Below are 14358 nucleotides of genomic sequence, written 5' to 3'. Positions count from 1 at the left end.
CACTGTCCAGGGAGTGGGAAAGAAGAGGTGAATAGGTGGGCTAATACCTCGACAGTGAAACCCCAAGTGTGGACTGGATGGGGGAATGTGCTCCTGGCAGTGGAGATGAGGATTTCCCACATGTGAGATGTGTTTGCCCATCTCAGCAGGACAAGGAGAACCTTTGTGGGAGATGCTGGTGAGAGGGGTTGATTTGGACCCTCCTCTGAAGGCAGGGATGGATGTAAGGGCACAGAGCATCCCAGGAAGGGTCGAGCTCTGTGCCAGACAGGCTGGAGCAGCCCAGCCTCTGCCACCAGCCTCTTCCCTTGTGAGGGTTCCTGCATCCCACTGTGCCTGCAGGAACAGGCACCTCCAGGCCTCACCTGGTGCTTCCAACCAAACCAGGGCCCCAGCAGCTTGTCTGGGCACTTCAGTCCCTGTCCCAGGGCAGCTGAGCAGGCAGAGCCTGTGACTCCCCACTTCTTCCCGGGGGTTGGAAGCTTTTGTTCTGTTCCTCGGCAGATCCTCAGTGGCAGTGAGCACGTTGCAGAAACGCCCTTGGGAGCACTTGGGGAATGGGAACAAGGGCTGGGCTCTCCTGAGGAATTGCAGTTCAGGTGGATGGGAAATATCTCCAAACCGGTCCAGCTCAGCTACACACCCTTCCCTCCCTTCTTAATTGCAATTCTTCCTAATTTATCTGGATTACCAGGAAGTAAAATGCCAGGACTTTTTTGGTTACCCCCCTGGCATCGTGCATTTCAATTTTGGAGGCGGTACTGTCGCCAGCCCAGGAGAAAGGAAAACTCTCTCTGCCTTGGGAAAAGACAAACCCTCACCTATGTGCAGAGGCGGCCATGTCCATGTGGGAGCAGCTCTCCCTGGATCCCCTTTCTCTCTTAACACCTAAATATTTTAGGGATGGGTGGCAGCATATTTTTCCCTGACCCTGACATATTAAATGCACTACAAGCAGACAGATATGCTGTTCACAGCCTCCCCACTCCATTAAATCCTTCTGCTCTGCTGCATTCCTAGCTATGGTCTTGTGGGCAGGTGGAGATCCAGAGCCAAACTGTGCTCTCAGGCCTCCTGGGCCTCCTTGGGGGGGTTGGATCTCATCTCCTGCATCTCTCAGGTGTGGTACGGTGCCTGGCACCATTTCTGATGGTGCAAGGATTCCCCTACAATGCAGTCAGATGAGCAGGGAGGGTTTCCTTCCCTTCCACCCTTCCCCTCCCTTGCAGTGGGAAACATAAACACCTCCTGGGTGGGTAGATGGGTGTTTCTGATCATCTGCAGTGCCTTGGCCAAACAGGTGGTTCAGGAGTCCATGCTGGCAGAGCCAAGTGCTGTTGGAGCTGCTGGCACTCCATGGGAGCTGCCATGCCAGGCAGACACTGAGCTGCTCTAGCAGAGTGCCGGAGGTCATCCCTGTCGCTCCAACAAGTTGTAGCAGTGGACTTTACTTGGCATTTCTGCTTGGGGGTCACTAGGCTAGGCTGGAGAATTTTCCAAGGGTGATTGTTTTATTGCCAATGACACCAAACTCGCAGGCTAAAGGCCGTGCATTCCTGTCCACCCTGGAGGGAAGGGCAGCGCTGCTGACTGCACTTGTGGAAAGGAGTCATGAGCCCTGATCAGCCCCGTTCAAGGACTAAAACACTGAGTCTTCTTCAAAACCCCAAACCTGCTCTGGCCCAAGACTTCAGAGAGAGCATGGCACGGAAAGGAGAAAGCCAAGAGTATGACAGAAAGTGCTCCAAAGCAGCAGTCCCAGATCCAGCCCTCTGGGAATAATACTCCAAGAGTCCCCCACGCACTCAGGACTTATTTCATATGGATGTTTCTCAAGCCCACACAAGCCAACACATTTGTTCTCCCTGTTTCACTTCTTTCCTTTTTGCCACAAGGACTGAAACCTCCCCAGTCCTACAGTGCATTAGTGTCTCTTCTGAATCTTTCTTTTCCAGAATGATCCCGTGACCCTATGAAAAGCATTTTGTTTGCCAGCACATTACAAGCCATCTCATCCAGCGGCAGATGCCAACAAACCTCTGGCAGGTTTGGCCCAGCAACCATGCCCCAGCAGGGTCTCCTCTCAGGATCCACTGGCTGAGTGACCATAGCAGAGCAAGCAGGACAGGGTTCCTCCTGTACAACCCTTCCCTGTCTCTTCATGCCCTTGGATGAATCCAGGCAGGCAGCCATGACAATTTGTCACAGCCTGACAAAATGGTGGCTGCTGTGATATCACCAAAGACAGCATCTACTCTGCAGTGTCCTTCACAGAATCATCATGCTTGGAAGAGACCTTTGAGATCATCTAGTCCTACCCTTGACCCATCACTCCATCCATGGGAGTTGGGCAGATGGAGACCCAGGAGCAACAACCTGCAGGGCTATTTCAGGCTCAAGGCTGGGCTTTGTCACTCTGACTGATGGGGAGTGGTTTGCAGTCAGCAAAGGTGGGCACTGAAGGCACATTCTGTCTGCCCCTGCGATACCTGTCCTGTGGCTCAGAAGTCATTTCCTCCTGGCGCTGAGCAGGATCCCTGCTGCCCTCCTCTCTCATGGTGTCTGTGTCCACCCTGACATGTGGGGTGATGGCAGAGGGGCAGAAAGCCAAGGACTCAAAGCTTGTCTTGGCAAACTGCTCCATGGCCCCGCGCGAGCAGTGCGCGCACGTCACAGCCGTTCTCCAGCGTCACTCACAGCTGCTCCCTTCCCGGGACTTCACCGACAGCCCGTTCAACAATGCTGGTGCCAAACTTTTCCTTGGGTGCCCAAAAACATCCCCTGTTCCTCTAAGCTCTATGATTACATGACAAAGCCACCCTGCCCTGATGAGTACAACAGAGTAGATCTTGCTCTAGACCACTTGGAGAGCTGAGGCACAGTTGGGACAAGACGAGCTCCTTCCCAAAGCTTCAGCTGTGGAAACCAGCAGCAGGAACAATGCAGGCCTGACCACAGTGGATCTGAGCTGTAGTGTTGTCCCAAACACCAGCTGAAGCCTTGGTTTTAAACATGGCCAACCAACGACCTTTGCCTTTCACAGACACCTTCCCACAGTGGATCCCAAGTCCCTCTTCCCAGTCCTGTTTTAAAGGGCTCCTTGGTTCAGCACTGCTGCGTGCCCTTTCTGTCTGTGAAGGACTAATTTTCCTTCTTAATCAACTGAAAACTCACAGAGCAAAACAGAGCCAGGAATGCTGTTGCCTGTGGCATCCGCAAGCAAAACCGTGCATGGGTCCCTGCTGTATCAGCTGGGGGTTGAGCCTCTGTCTGTCACTTCTTTACTCAGAAAAAGTCCTTTTTGGGGTACATGCCAGCCAAGTTCAGGCACTCCTGGATGAGCAACTACCAATGGATCTGATCCCTGCTTTTGGAGCAGCCCGGCAACACAAGTGTTAACTCCCTGTTGCCCTAATTACAGCAGGGCAATCAACGAATTTTACTACTGTGCTGGGTCACAGTTATTTCCAGTATTTGAAAATATCATTTGTCACATCATTTGTCCCTGAGCCTTGTCCTCAGTGGAGTTTGCACCAGCATTTTCCAGGAAAATAAGAGAAAGGGGATGGGAATGCTGTGACTCGTTAACGTAGATGAAATCTCCTCAGGAGGCAGAGCTGTCACGAGAGGGAACAGGGCAGCTCCGAGCTTCCCTCAGTGCTGAAATCGGGTGGCAAATACTACCAAGATGAGGGGTAAGGAGAGCTGGCTGACCAAAACCAGCAGCTCTTTGAGGGGCCCGGTGGGGAACGGCCTGAAATTCTACACATTTCCCCAAAAGAGGAAACCCCGAGGTTTGCAAACAAACAGCTGCTCAAAACTACGTCTCTAGACTTCATTAGGAACAGAAAAAATGCCTCGTTCTGTGCCAAATGGACATTTTGCTGCCAAGAAAGTGCCACCTACTGGATGTCCCCCGGTGGGGAATCACCAGGACGGGAAAAAAAACTCAGAAAACACAATGCTGGGAAAAGTACATTTTTTCATATTTTTTAACTAAAACAACAGAAAACTACACTGCTAGTTCTCCCGGCCACAACCCCTCTCCAGCCATTCTCCCTCCACAGCAGAATCAGACAGACTTTTGAAGTGGATAAAAGCTGGGGAGGGGGATGAAGTTTTAGGATTTGCAAAGAGGGACTCACCAGTGCTGAGAAGCCGCTCTCGTCTCCCGCAGTTCGCTCAGCTCCCGTGAGTTCTCTCCCAGTTTCCCGTGCCTTCCTAGTTAAATCCTGCTGCCATTCTCCAGCAGTCAAGCTCCGTGTCCTGCCTGCACAGGCTGTGAGCCCGATGCCCCGAAGGCTGAAGGAAAGTGAGTGGGAGGCAGAGCCCACCCGGCACCCCGGCCTGGGGGTCCCCTTGCCGTGGCTCCCCGCTGCCCTTTCCTGCCGGTGCCGCTCGCTGCGGGTGTCTGAGAGCAGGTGACAGAGGTTCCTTGGCAGAGGAGAGAGGAGGGGAGGGATGTGGAGGCAGCGAGAGGTGGAGCTGGGACCCGGAGCAACAGGTTACTGTATAACCAGGAGCCGGTGGCCCCGGGAGCGCCGGGGGCTGCTGCAGCCTTCGCCCACTCCCCAGGCAAGGCGACCAAGAGCCCAGGAGGGACGTGTTAAACTTCGGGTTTCTTGCTCCCGAGAACATTTTGTACCCAATGGGAAGGGTGAAGGTGGCGAGGGGAGGTGAAGGAGTGCTTGGAGCTCAGTTTCCATCGCCGGTGAGGGAGGGGACGTGCTGCCCGACCGCCTCATGGGGGGAACAAGGCACCTTTTGTGCAGCCCAGGGCTCTCCTCAGCGCTGGCTCGCCGCTTGTTTTCCTCCAGCATCGCCCCTGCCTGCTCTCCGTCCCGACGTCTGCGGCAAGGAAAGGTGTTGGGAGACGGAGGGAAAAGGCAAAGCGTCCTTTCTCTCACACTCTCCAAATCAGGAGCAGAGTCCCCTTTGGGATACCCCCTCTGTGGCGCTGCACTCCTTGGGGTTATGCGGCCATAAAACCCTTCGTTTTGCCCCAGCTCCTCCATGAAAGACAGTAAGTTTAGATGGGATACTTGGAATAAATTCTTCCCTGTGGGGATGCTGAGGCTCTGGCACAGAGAAGCTGTGGCTGCCCCATCCCTGGAATTGTTCAAAGTCAGGGCTTGGAACAACCTGGGATAGAGGAAGGTGTGCTTGGCAGGGAAGGTACCAGCTGGGTCATACCGATGGCAGGGTGGGATCATTCTGGTTAGCCATTCTTCTTCCAAAACTGAGGCTTTTGAGAGTGTTTTTATGGAAGTGCAGGTGTCCCCCACCATGCCCACGCTGAGTGTTGAATCACTGCCATGTCCATGTGAAGTGAGACCCCGTGTTGCTGGCCCTGGGAGGAAACAGCTGTAAGCGCGACACTAGGGAAAGAAACAAGGAAAAGCTTCCCCCTCAGGACAGCGTTCTGGGAGAAGCCCAAACTCCTTAGCTTGACATTTGCTGAGTTCCCCGCTGCCGTGGGTTTCTTTGAGGGGCTTCTGCCCAGCGCAGGGCCTGGCCCGGGTCCAGGCGCCGCACGCCCGGAGGAGCCGCCCCGGTGAGTTCCTGTGGGAGGAATGCGGCCGGGTGAGCCGGGCGGGCAGGGGGAGAGCAGCTCCCTGCTGACAGCCGGCATTTCTGCAGCTCGGCTTTGACAGCGCCACGACCTCTCCTGCTGCGGGAGAACACGAACCGATACTCGCTGTGACACTCCCACCCAGCGCCCCGTCATCCTCCTCGCCAGGATCCCCGGGGACAGATTGTGAAAATACGGCCAGCCCCGGGAAGGGCAGGATTTAGGTAAGGGATATCAGTCCAACACAAGAGAAATGCAGTGGGAATGTCAGCTGTGCTGGAGGCTTCTGAGCCTCAGCAGCCAGAAGGTTTTGTGCAGGAGATCCCTACTCCCTGAAATGCATCACTGGGGTATTTCAGCAGGACCGCTGGGCTGGGCTGACTTTCCTCGGATGCAAACAGGGAGTTGACACGATGGTGTTTTAAGGCACTGCTTCCTATCCAGCTCCACATTCACAATGAGGACAGGGCTACTGTGAGCTGCTGTGCCCCACAGCAAATCTCTTAACTGCTCTGCAGAGGCAGCAACTTTTCCTCTGGGCAGGGAAGAAAACCACAGCAGAGCTTATTACACCTTCCCAGCTGTCCCACCTGACAGCTGGTGCCGGTGGGGGTGGGCCAGAGGCAACTGCAGAATCATGGAATGGTTTGGCAGGAGGGAATCACCCTGTGGTATGGTGGTGGTTCCTGGCATGGCTCCCAGGTGTGGAATCAATTGAGTGCGTGTCCTCGACCTCCCTCCTTTACTGGAGCACCAGGCCACTGCAGAGGGACATCATAAAGTCATGGACCCATAACACCCTATCTCCCAGTATCTCCAATTTGGAAATCCCGGGAGGCTGACTTGCCTCTCGGGATCAGCCTTTTAAATCAGGTTGGCGGCAGACACCCCTGTGATGGCTCGAGAACAAAGACTTGTCGAGTAAACACCACCCAAACCCAGCTCCTCAAAATATGTGTTCCTCTAAATTTTTAATGCTGTTTGCATCCAACTTGCTTGTCCTGTTTCAGAAGGGCTGGGCCTCGTAATTTAAAGCTCCAGCAATTTTATGTCTGGCAAATGTCATCAATGGCTTCACTATGTGTGCCCTGCTTCTCCAAGCACTGGGAATAGTTTGGAAAGGAGCTGCTGGTTAGGGAAACTTCCTGAAGCTGATTCATTTTGGGTCTTTGTACCACCTCGGCATCAAGAGATGCCACCATGAAATAAGGGACACCAATACAATGACAATTCCCATTGAAAGCCTGGAAATACTTGGGATGGAGTTCCCAAGATGAAGCTTCCAGGCTTCATCTTTCATCATAGAGCACAGGGCTGTCAGCAGCAGCAGCACCCCACAAGAGTTCATCAATTTTATCTGGAATTGGAAAACTGCAACCAGAGCTGTCCTGCCCTTGTGAGAATGCAAGTCCAGGTTGGTGCCAGTTGAGCCCAGCAGGCACTGACAGCCAGTCAGGGCTCTGAGCAGTTGCAGCCATCAGGCTCTGCCCTGAAATGAGCCAAAAAATTAATGTTTGTTGTCCTATGTGCATATTTACCCCATGCCTCACTATCACTAAGTACTGGCACTCTCTGCTGATCCTTGTTTTTCACCCGGGCAATGGGAAGGGAGCAAAGGGTTCACCATGTTTTATAATTCATATTTTGTGTTTATTTTGTTTGTGGTGATCACTCAAGAAGGTAAAGCACAGGAGCTGTGACTCAACATTAACCTGTGTGACCCTGTTTGCTGTATCACCTGCATTCAGGTAAAAATTCCACTTTGCAATATTCCTTTTAGAACCTGTCAGTTGTTCTGTGGGCAGACCTTTGTGTAAGGCAGGTGCAAACACCAGGAAAAGTTTGTGCTTTTTTTTTGTGCCCATCCAGGAAGAGTTTTGCTTGTGTGCTTTGATCGTTTATGGGGCAGGGACAGCTCGGTATGTTGGTCACTCCTTGGAACAAGCATGTGATGGCACATTCCATCATGCCAAGCAAATCTGGGAGGACAAATAGGTGGGGGCTCCATTCAGGCAGATTAAGCCCATAAACATTTGGTTGTTCCATTTCCTGGGTGCTCCTTAGCCCCAGTTCTGCTGTGATGTTTCTGTGGGAGCAGCAAGGGCTGCCTGTGCCCTGGCTTAGCAGGACCTGTCCAAGGGGATTTGTGCCAGTGGGGACTCTGACTGTGACTGCCAGCTGGTGGAATGTGAACAGAACTTGCTGTTACCTGGCCTGGGAGTAGAAAGGTTAGGGTTAGATGGGACTTCAAACCTCATCTCCTCCTATCCCCCTGCCAAGGGCAGGGACACCTTCCACTAAATCACATTGCTGCAAGTCCCATTCAGCCTGGCCTTGGACACTTCCAGGGATCCAGGGGCAGCCACAGCTTCTCTGGGCAACCTGTGCCAGGGCCTCAGCACCCTCTGAGTCACAAATTTCTTGCTGGTATCTCATCAAAACCAATCCTCTTTTGGCTTGACACCACTCCCCCTTGTCCTGTCACTACATGCTCTTGTGAAAGGTCCCTCTCTTTCTTGTAAACCCTCTCTAGGCACTAGAATCCTTAAGGTTGGAAAAGCCCTCTGTGATGATCAAGTCCAAGCACTGAATGACTGAGGGATGAAATTGGGCCCTTCCACAGAAGTTGTGTGTCTTTGTGCCTTTCTACCCCAACCAGAAAGCAAAGAGCAGTGTGGCTGAGGTGCCACAGGCCTGCACCCCACAATTTTCAGCCTCTGGTGACTGCAAATTAGCTCAGACCTTCCCAGGGCAGGAGAAGGGGCTACACACAGCAGCAGGATCAGGATCAGAAGAGGCTTCCACACACATCCAGGCTTGCCCAAGTCTTCCTTTGGATGACTTAGCTGGAGCCCAAGATCTGAACAAGATTGCTCTGCATTTCAAACACTCCTTAGATCTAAACCATTATTTATTTGAATGAATAAATAAATACAACAATAGGAAATTCTGAATATAAAAGAGGCTTCTTCAAAAACCCAGGAACTCCCAAAGCTTTCCATTAACACATATTTTTGAGACAGTAAAAAAACTCTGCACTCGAACCCGTCAGAAGTTAAGACAGACTTAAATATAGTAATTTTTGCAAAATAGTAGAAATAAGCACATTTAACACTGAATAGGAATAAAACTGCCAACATTCTGTTGGACTTTCAAACAGGACAGAAGGGAGAATGAATGGTGAATGGTTTTGTTCATTTTAAATCCATCCTGTCTAACCAAACATCCCCTCACGTAGTAAGAACTGGCTGCCAAACCTTGTGGCTTGGCTCTCCAGGTATGCACAAAACCCAGTTCCACTCTCCCCCGCTGGGATACATCAGGTTCTGCCCTACTAAAGTCAGGGAAATTACCACTGAGGTCTGGAAACACAAATGAGAGCAGCAGAGCAGCTGTGCCCTCAAACACGGACGTGTGCGTGGCAAGGCACAAGTGAGCCCTGGCCTGATTAATTTCTGTGTCACTTGGGCTGCATGTTGCTTCTGTGCCATGAAAACTGCCACCATGCCAGCAGCACTGCCTCCTGTCCTGTGCTGGGAATGGACATTTAGTACTGACCCCTGCTGAATGCCAGAGTGTTAAGCATTTTGTGATTCACCCCTTGCCTTTGCCCATAAATAAGCCAGTGGTGGACAGCATCACAGAGCTCCTGGGCGGGACATCTATGTCCCCAAAACTTCTCATTTAACCAGAGAGAAGCTTTCCAGGGTTTTTCTATCCAAAGGAATTCAGCAGTGGACATGAAGCCCCACTCTCTCAGAGAAGGAATGTGTGGCAGGGTGTGGGAAGGGCCGGGCTCAGCTGACAAAGGCAGCGATGGCCGTGACCTTGAGCCCCGACTCGAGCGCGTAGGCCGCGAGCAGCACGGCGTTGAGGAGCACATCTGCCCACAGCACGTAGCTCTGCCACAGCAGCAGGTACACACACAGCAGCACGCTGCCCACCGTGAGCCCCAGGCTCAGCCCCAGCGGCCCCTCTGCTTCCGTCAGGTTACCCTTGAAACCTGCAAGGAAACAGAAACCAAAAGTCCAATTTGTTCTGACAACAGCTCAAATTGTAACTTGAGAATATTCCTGCTCAAAAAAGGCCCCGGTTCTGACTTTGCTCTTACTGAATCCTAAAAAAGCTCAAAATATATTGAAATACCAGCCTGAATCAAAGCTCTGCCAGGAATCAAGCAACAAGCCCAACACCAATGGACAATCCATTTCAAAACAGGAAAACTAACCAAAGTTAATCTAAATAAGTTTGTCAGTCGATAATCACAGCCAGGGAATCTCTTCTTACCACAGAGAATCAGTTCTGAAGCTGCATCCTTCTGAACACTCAGCTTCAACCATCAAACTCTTCCTGAGCCCTCCAGCCCTGCACTCAATGTGGCGACCTCGGTGCACTCCTGGAGTCCAGTCCTCATTTTCAAGTCTTATTTCCTTCTAATCTATTCCTGTTCCAGATGGCTGACATTGTGAAGAAGCTGTCCTTCTCTCTTCTATGCAGCTTATTTCCAAGCTCAGTTCAGTAGATTTTGGTGTTTAACTACATTAGAGTTGAAACCCACCTCTTTATTCATGGATCAGGCTCCATAAATACACAGAGAGATTTAAAGCAGTGGAATAAATCCAGCTCTAAAGCCACTCAGATTGATTCAAGGGCCCCACCCTGCATAAATGCCTTTGGAATATTAAGCAGATTTTAATAGTGATTTGGGTTTTTTAAAAATTAGACTTGAAGAAGTTTTAGCAAGCTTTGGACAAGATCAGGAGGCCCTTCCCACCCTTCTGTCTTAGTGAAAGGAAGGTGCTGGTGCTTGCAGGTGTCCTCAGGAGAGGAAGGAAAGGTGCAGGGGTCTCCAAATATCTGCTCAACTGACAGCCTCCATTTCCAAATGATTCATGTTACAGATTACAATCCAGTTGCACTGATAACATGACCTACCCAAGTACAACCGAGGCACTTCCAGAATGGCCATAAGGAAAAGCACGGCAAGATCAGGAGCCAAAAAATCATCTGGATAACTGAAAACCTGACCTGGAGAATAAACCAGAGTAAATAAAGCAGGAAGACACAGCAGGACAAAACCCAGCTGTGCATCAGCACAGCCTGCTCTGGGGACATTACCTGCAACTTACTTTTGTAAATAATCATTGCAAGAGTTGCCAAGAAGTAGAAGATGTAATAAACCCCATTTACATAAAGCAGGATGTGTAAGGGAAGCGATGACAGCTGAGAACTGTTGTTAAGGATTTCTCATAGCAATGAGGTGGGGTCTCTTCCATAAAAACACCATTTCCCAGTAACCCCAAAATACACTGCACTCCCTCTTTATACTGAATGGTCCAGCTATGCCTGGCTGTGGGGAGGGTTCAGGAAGGAACTTGAGGCTGTGAACACCACGGCCTGGGATAAAAGCCTGCTGTTTCAGGCTTGGCTTTAGTTCCCTTTTTAAGGAATTTTATTTGGACTGCAGTGGGGCATCCGTTAGCCTGAGGAAGCAGGGGGGATGCATGTGTACACTGCCCCAGACTACCTCTACACTTCTCAGTCAGCCTTGAGGAAGTTGACAGAGAGTTGGCAATCTCCATCAAACTTGTGTTTGGAGAAGAGGTGGCTCTGTGCAGCAGCCAGGCCTTGCTCCTGCCCACAGCATGGAAATGCTTTGCTCCATACCTGTCTGAGCTCAGCTTTGAGATGCAAATTCCTAAGAAACAGCCTTAATTCACTCCCCTCTCTCCCCCAGCCTTCTTCAAATCCTACAAATATCTCCAAGCAGGGATTTCATCCCAGGCATCTTTTACAGGAACTGCCCATCCCGCTTCTAAACCCACCCACGCGCCGTGGATGGATTCCAGTTCCCAGAGCAGCTCATTTTATTAACACAGAACCAGGTTTTGGGGTTTTTCCAGTTGAAGGAAGGTGGAGCAAAAAATTACTAGATAGGTTCTAAGCATGGAAATCTCCAGAGCCAAGGGTGTCTCCTCCTTGGAGGTTACTTGTATCTTGGCAGGAGTAAAGGTGGGGTAACTTACTGTAAGAGAGGAGGAAGTTACTGCTGAGGGCTGCTTTTACTACCCCTTGTCAGCTGTGTCAGCTGCCTGTGAGCTGTGATGAAGGGGGTGTGTCCACCAGTCCATAAATCCAATTTTTAACCTCCTTTCTGAAGAAAATGGGTTAAATCATGACTGCAGGGGGGCTAAAGAGGTTTCTGCAGGAGCAGAAGCCCCTGAGGAGCAAATCCCAGCTAAACCTGCACCAAACATCTTCCACTGGAAGCGACGTGGTCCCAGTTGTGCTTCCTGTGGATGACACTGACAGAAAATTCAGGAGCACAGACCCAGCAGTGTGCAGTTACTGGACAGAAGACAGGAATCCACTTGAGGCAATCTTCTCCAGGAGTCTTGCATGGAGGGAGCAGTGGTACAGAAAGGATACAATCTCTGATGTTCTTCCTTTCCATGGAGAAGGAGAAAACAAAGAGAAGAAAATATGTCTAAATCCAGAAACATTCTAACAGTGGTATCTAAATTCTGAGAGGAATCTCTTTTCTCATCTCCCAGGAACAGTTATTTTGTAGACTTCAGGTTCCAAAAATAACCTTTTCAAGTAGATGAAGTCTCAAATAATTTGGGGAAAATCCCTACTGTTTCATTGAGGAACTTTAGGCTCTTTCAAAGCCTGAAGGAGTGCACAGACATTATCCAGAACTTGTTCATCCTGTCCTGTCCTGTCCTAGCAGATGACACTTCATCCCCTCTAACTATGCAGGAAGGAGGTGAACATGGGATCCATTTGCTTGTAAATTGTGAGAAAGTTTGTGGAGAACACAGGGCTCCCGGGTTCCTCTAAATACCATCCCTCCAAATGTCATCTCTCCAAACCAGTTCCCTTCACAAAGTCATTCCACATCCAACATCCAACCTCAGTGTGTTCTGACAGCCCACAGAAATCAAAGCAAGTATTCCCAACCAACACATTTCACTTTTATCCTTATTATTTTCTGCAAAAATCACGTAAAATTCCCATGCAACAGGATGGCACCAACCTACTAAAGCACATCTTGAGTTCCTCATTAATATTCTCAGCCTCTCAGACACATGAGGAATTGCACAGTTGGGATTTCTGTTCCAGGGAGAGTAAAACCTGTGAAAGGCCATTTCATCTGTCTCCTCAGGGATAGCTCATCATTGTCACACCGCCATCCTCATCCCTGTGTTCCTGAGCTCAACATCCTCTTCACCTCAGAATTTTATGCATTTAGACCCAAATTAATTCTCCCTAACTCCAGGCAGCTAATTAAGGTGTCCAGTTTGGGAACACAGTGGGAACAGGCACATTATTTTAGGTGATTCATGTGTCCATGATCTGAAATGTCTCCTGGACCTGATCCTCTCAGCTCTCTGTACAGGGACCGGGGGCTCCAGCACTCATCCTGTCCCTTAGGAGTGACAGGACAAGGGGGAATTGCTTTGATACTGGGAAGAAATCCTTCCCAGGAGGGTGCTGAGGCCCTGGCACAGGGTGCCCAGGGAAGCTGTGGCTGCCCCATCCCTGGCAGTGTCCAGGGCCAGGCTGGATGGGGCTTGGAGCAGCCTGGGATAGTGAAAGGTGGATGAGTTTCAAGGTCTCTTCCAACCTAAACCATTCCAGGATTCCATGATTCCATGTTCATTCAATATTCAAAACTGCAGCTACACCACTGATTCTGAATTGTATGATAGTCAAAGCCATGGAATTCCCACAGGGAACTCCGAGTGAATTCCCTCAGGGCAGTTCCCCATCTTTATAAGTGAACTCTTCTTTCCTAAATCCTTTCCCGGAGAGGGCAGTGAGCCTCCTGCAGCTGCTCCAGGAGGGGATGGCAGCCGCAGTTGCTGAGGATGTGCTGCCTCCCTCCGAGCGAGCGGGACATTTCACAGGGATAAACCCCGAACCCCCGAGCACACAGAGCCAAGAGGGATCATTAAACAGCCTGAATGTATCATTTCAGTGCTTTACCCACCAAAATCTTGGTTATCTACCCAGCCTGGTGCTGATTTTAGAGTGAGTGACACTGAGAATGGGGATTTGAGGTGGAACATGGCCCATTTTCAAACAGAAAGGTTTCATTTTTAACATAAAACTTTATTAAAGGCAGAGATGTGGTTAGCATCGCCCAGAGTACCTCATTGCACAGTCTTGGGATTAGGATTTTTTTTTATGAATTCAGCACAAATGTTCTCAGCCACCTTTATCTACTCCAACCAAAAATTTACATTTTTGGGAGTAAACTCTGACCTCGGCGAAAGACTTGGAAACTAATGATTTTGACCACATTAAGGATGAAATTTTTTCCCCTCTGAATCCCAGCAGTTCCTAAACTGAAGCAAAGATCTGGATTTTCACGAGGCGTCTCTCGGCCTCAGGAAAGCGTCTTTCCCGGGGTCAAATGCTCCTCAGCCCGCACATGCGCCAAGCCCCGGCTCGCGGCGCCACCGGGATCTCCCCAGCGTGCCGGGATTGTCGCGATATGCCAACGGGGCTGGGCTCGACCTCGGCCCCGCCTCGCTCTAGTCATGTCCCCCCGCGAGAGATCACCTCTAGCTCGGTGGGAGACAGCCCCCCGCGGTGCCCCGGAAAGGGCTGTCGTGTCGCTGTCGCGTTGCTATCGCGACACAGCTCACCTCGGCTCGGCACCGCCATCTTGACGCCCCCACCCCGCCCGCCGGTCCTCCGCCGTCCCGGCAGCCCCCGCGCGGCCACTCGCCCCGCCCACCCGCCTTCGGGAGCGATCGGAGCGTTCGGCCCGGTTC

At 51.0% G+C, this 14358-nt stretch overlaps 2 protein-coding genes and 1 long non-coding RNA gene across 4 annotated transcripts in view; 1 reads left to right on the top strand and 2 right to left on the bottom strand.

Moving 5' to 3' along the window:
- EPS8L2 (EPS8 signaling adaptor L2) overlaps positions 1-4416 on the bottom strand; it is a 48868-nt gene extending 44452 nt beyond the window's left edge. The window contains exon 1 of one of the 2 annotated variants that reach the window (XM_063158393.1): positions 4146-4416. The gene's annotated coding sequence lies outside the window, so the exon portion shown is untranslated. The remainder of the gene's footprint in view (positions 1-4145) is intronic. The other variant, XM_063158394.1, reaches the window with a different exon arrangement.
- A 1241-nt stretch (positions 4417-5657) lies between these two features.
- On the top strand, positions 5658-10598 carry LOC134419323 (uncharacterized). The gene is made up of 3 exons (XR_010028013.1): positions 5658-5796; positions 7250-7320; positions 10474-10598. It is a non-coding gene; the product is annotated as an uncharacterized LOC134419323 (long non-coding RNA).
- TMEM80 (transmembrane protein 80) lies at positions 8449-14275 on the bottom strand. The gene is made up of 5 exons (XM_063158391.1): positions 14230-14275; positions 12002-12018; positions 10702-10795; positions 10508-10600; positions 8449-9575 (listed from the first exon to the last, which is right to left on the bottom strand). The coding sequence occupies exons 1-5, from the start codon at positions 14246-14248 to the stop codon at positions 9370-9372; spliced, it is 429 nt and encodes a 142-aa protein (XP_063014461.1). The 5' UTR covers positions 14249-14275; the 3' UTR covers positions 8449-9369.
- Between the last annotated feature and the right edge of the window lie 83 nt (positions 14276-14358).

This window comes from Melospiza melodia, chromosome 6 (assembly GCF_035770615.1).
Source record: "Melospiza melodia melodia isolate bMelMel2 chromosome 6, bMelMel2.pri, whole genome shotgun sequence".
NCBI lineage: Eukaryota > Metazoa > Chordata > Aves > Passeriformes > Passerellidae > Melospiza > Melospiza melodia.
This window is presented reverse-complemented; position numbering and strand designations above follow the sequence as displayed.

Excerpts from the sequence above, each read along its gene's own strand:
- TMEM80 (XM_063158391.1), bottom strand. Across the intron at positions 10,601-10,701 it reads TGCAATGATTATTTACAAAA|GTCAGGTTTTCAGTTATCCA; the intron begins GTAAGTTGCAGG and ends TTTATTCTCCAG. Across the intron at positions 9,576-10,507 it reads AGTGCCTCGGTTGTACTTGG|GTTTCAAGGGTAACCTGACG; the intron begins GTAGGTCATGTT and ends GTTTCCTTGCAG.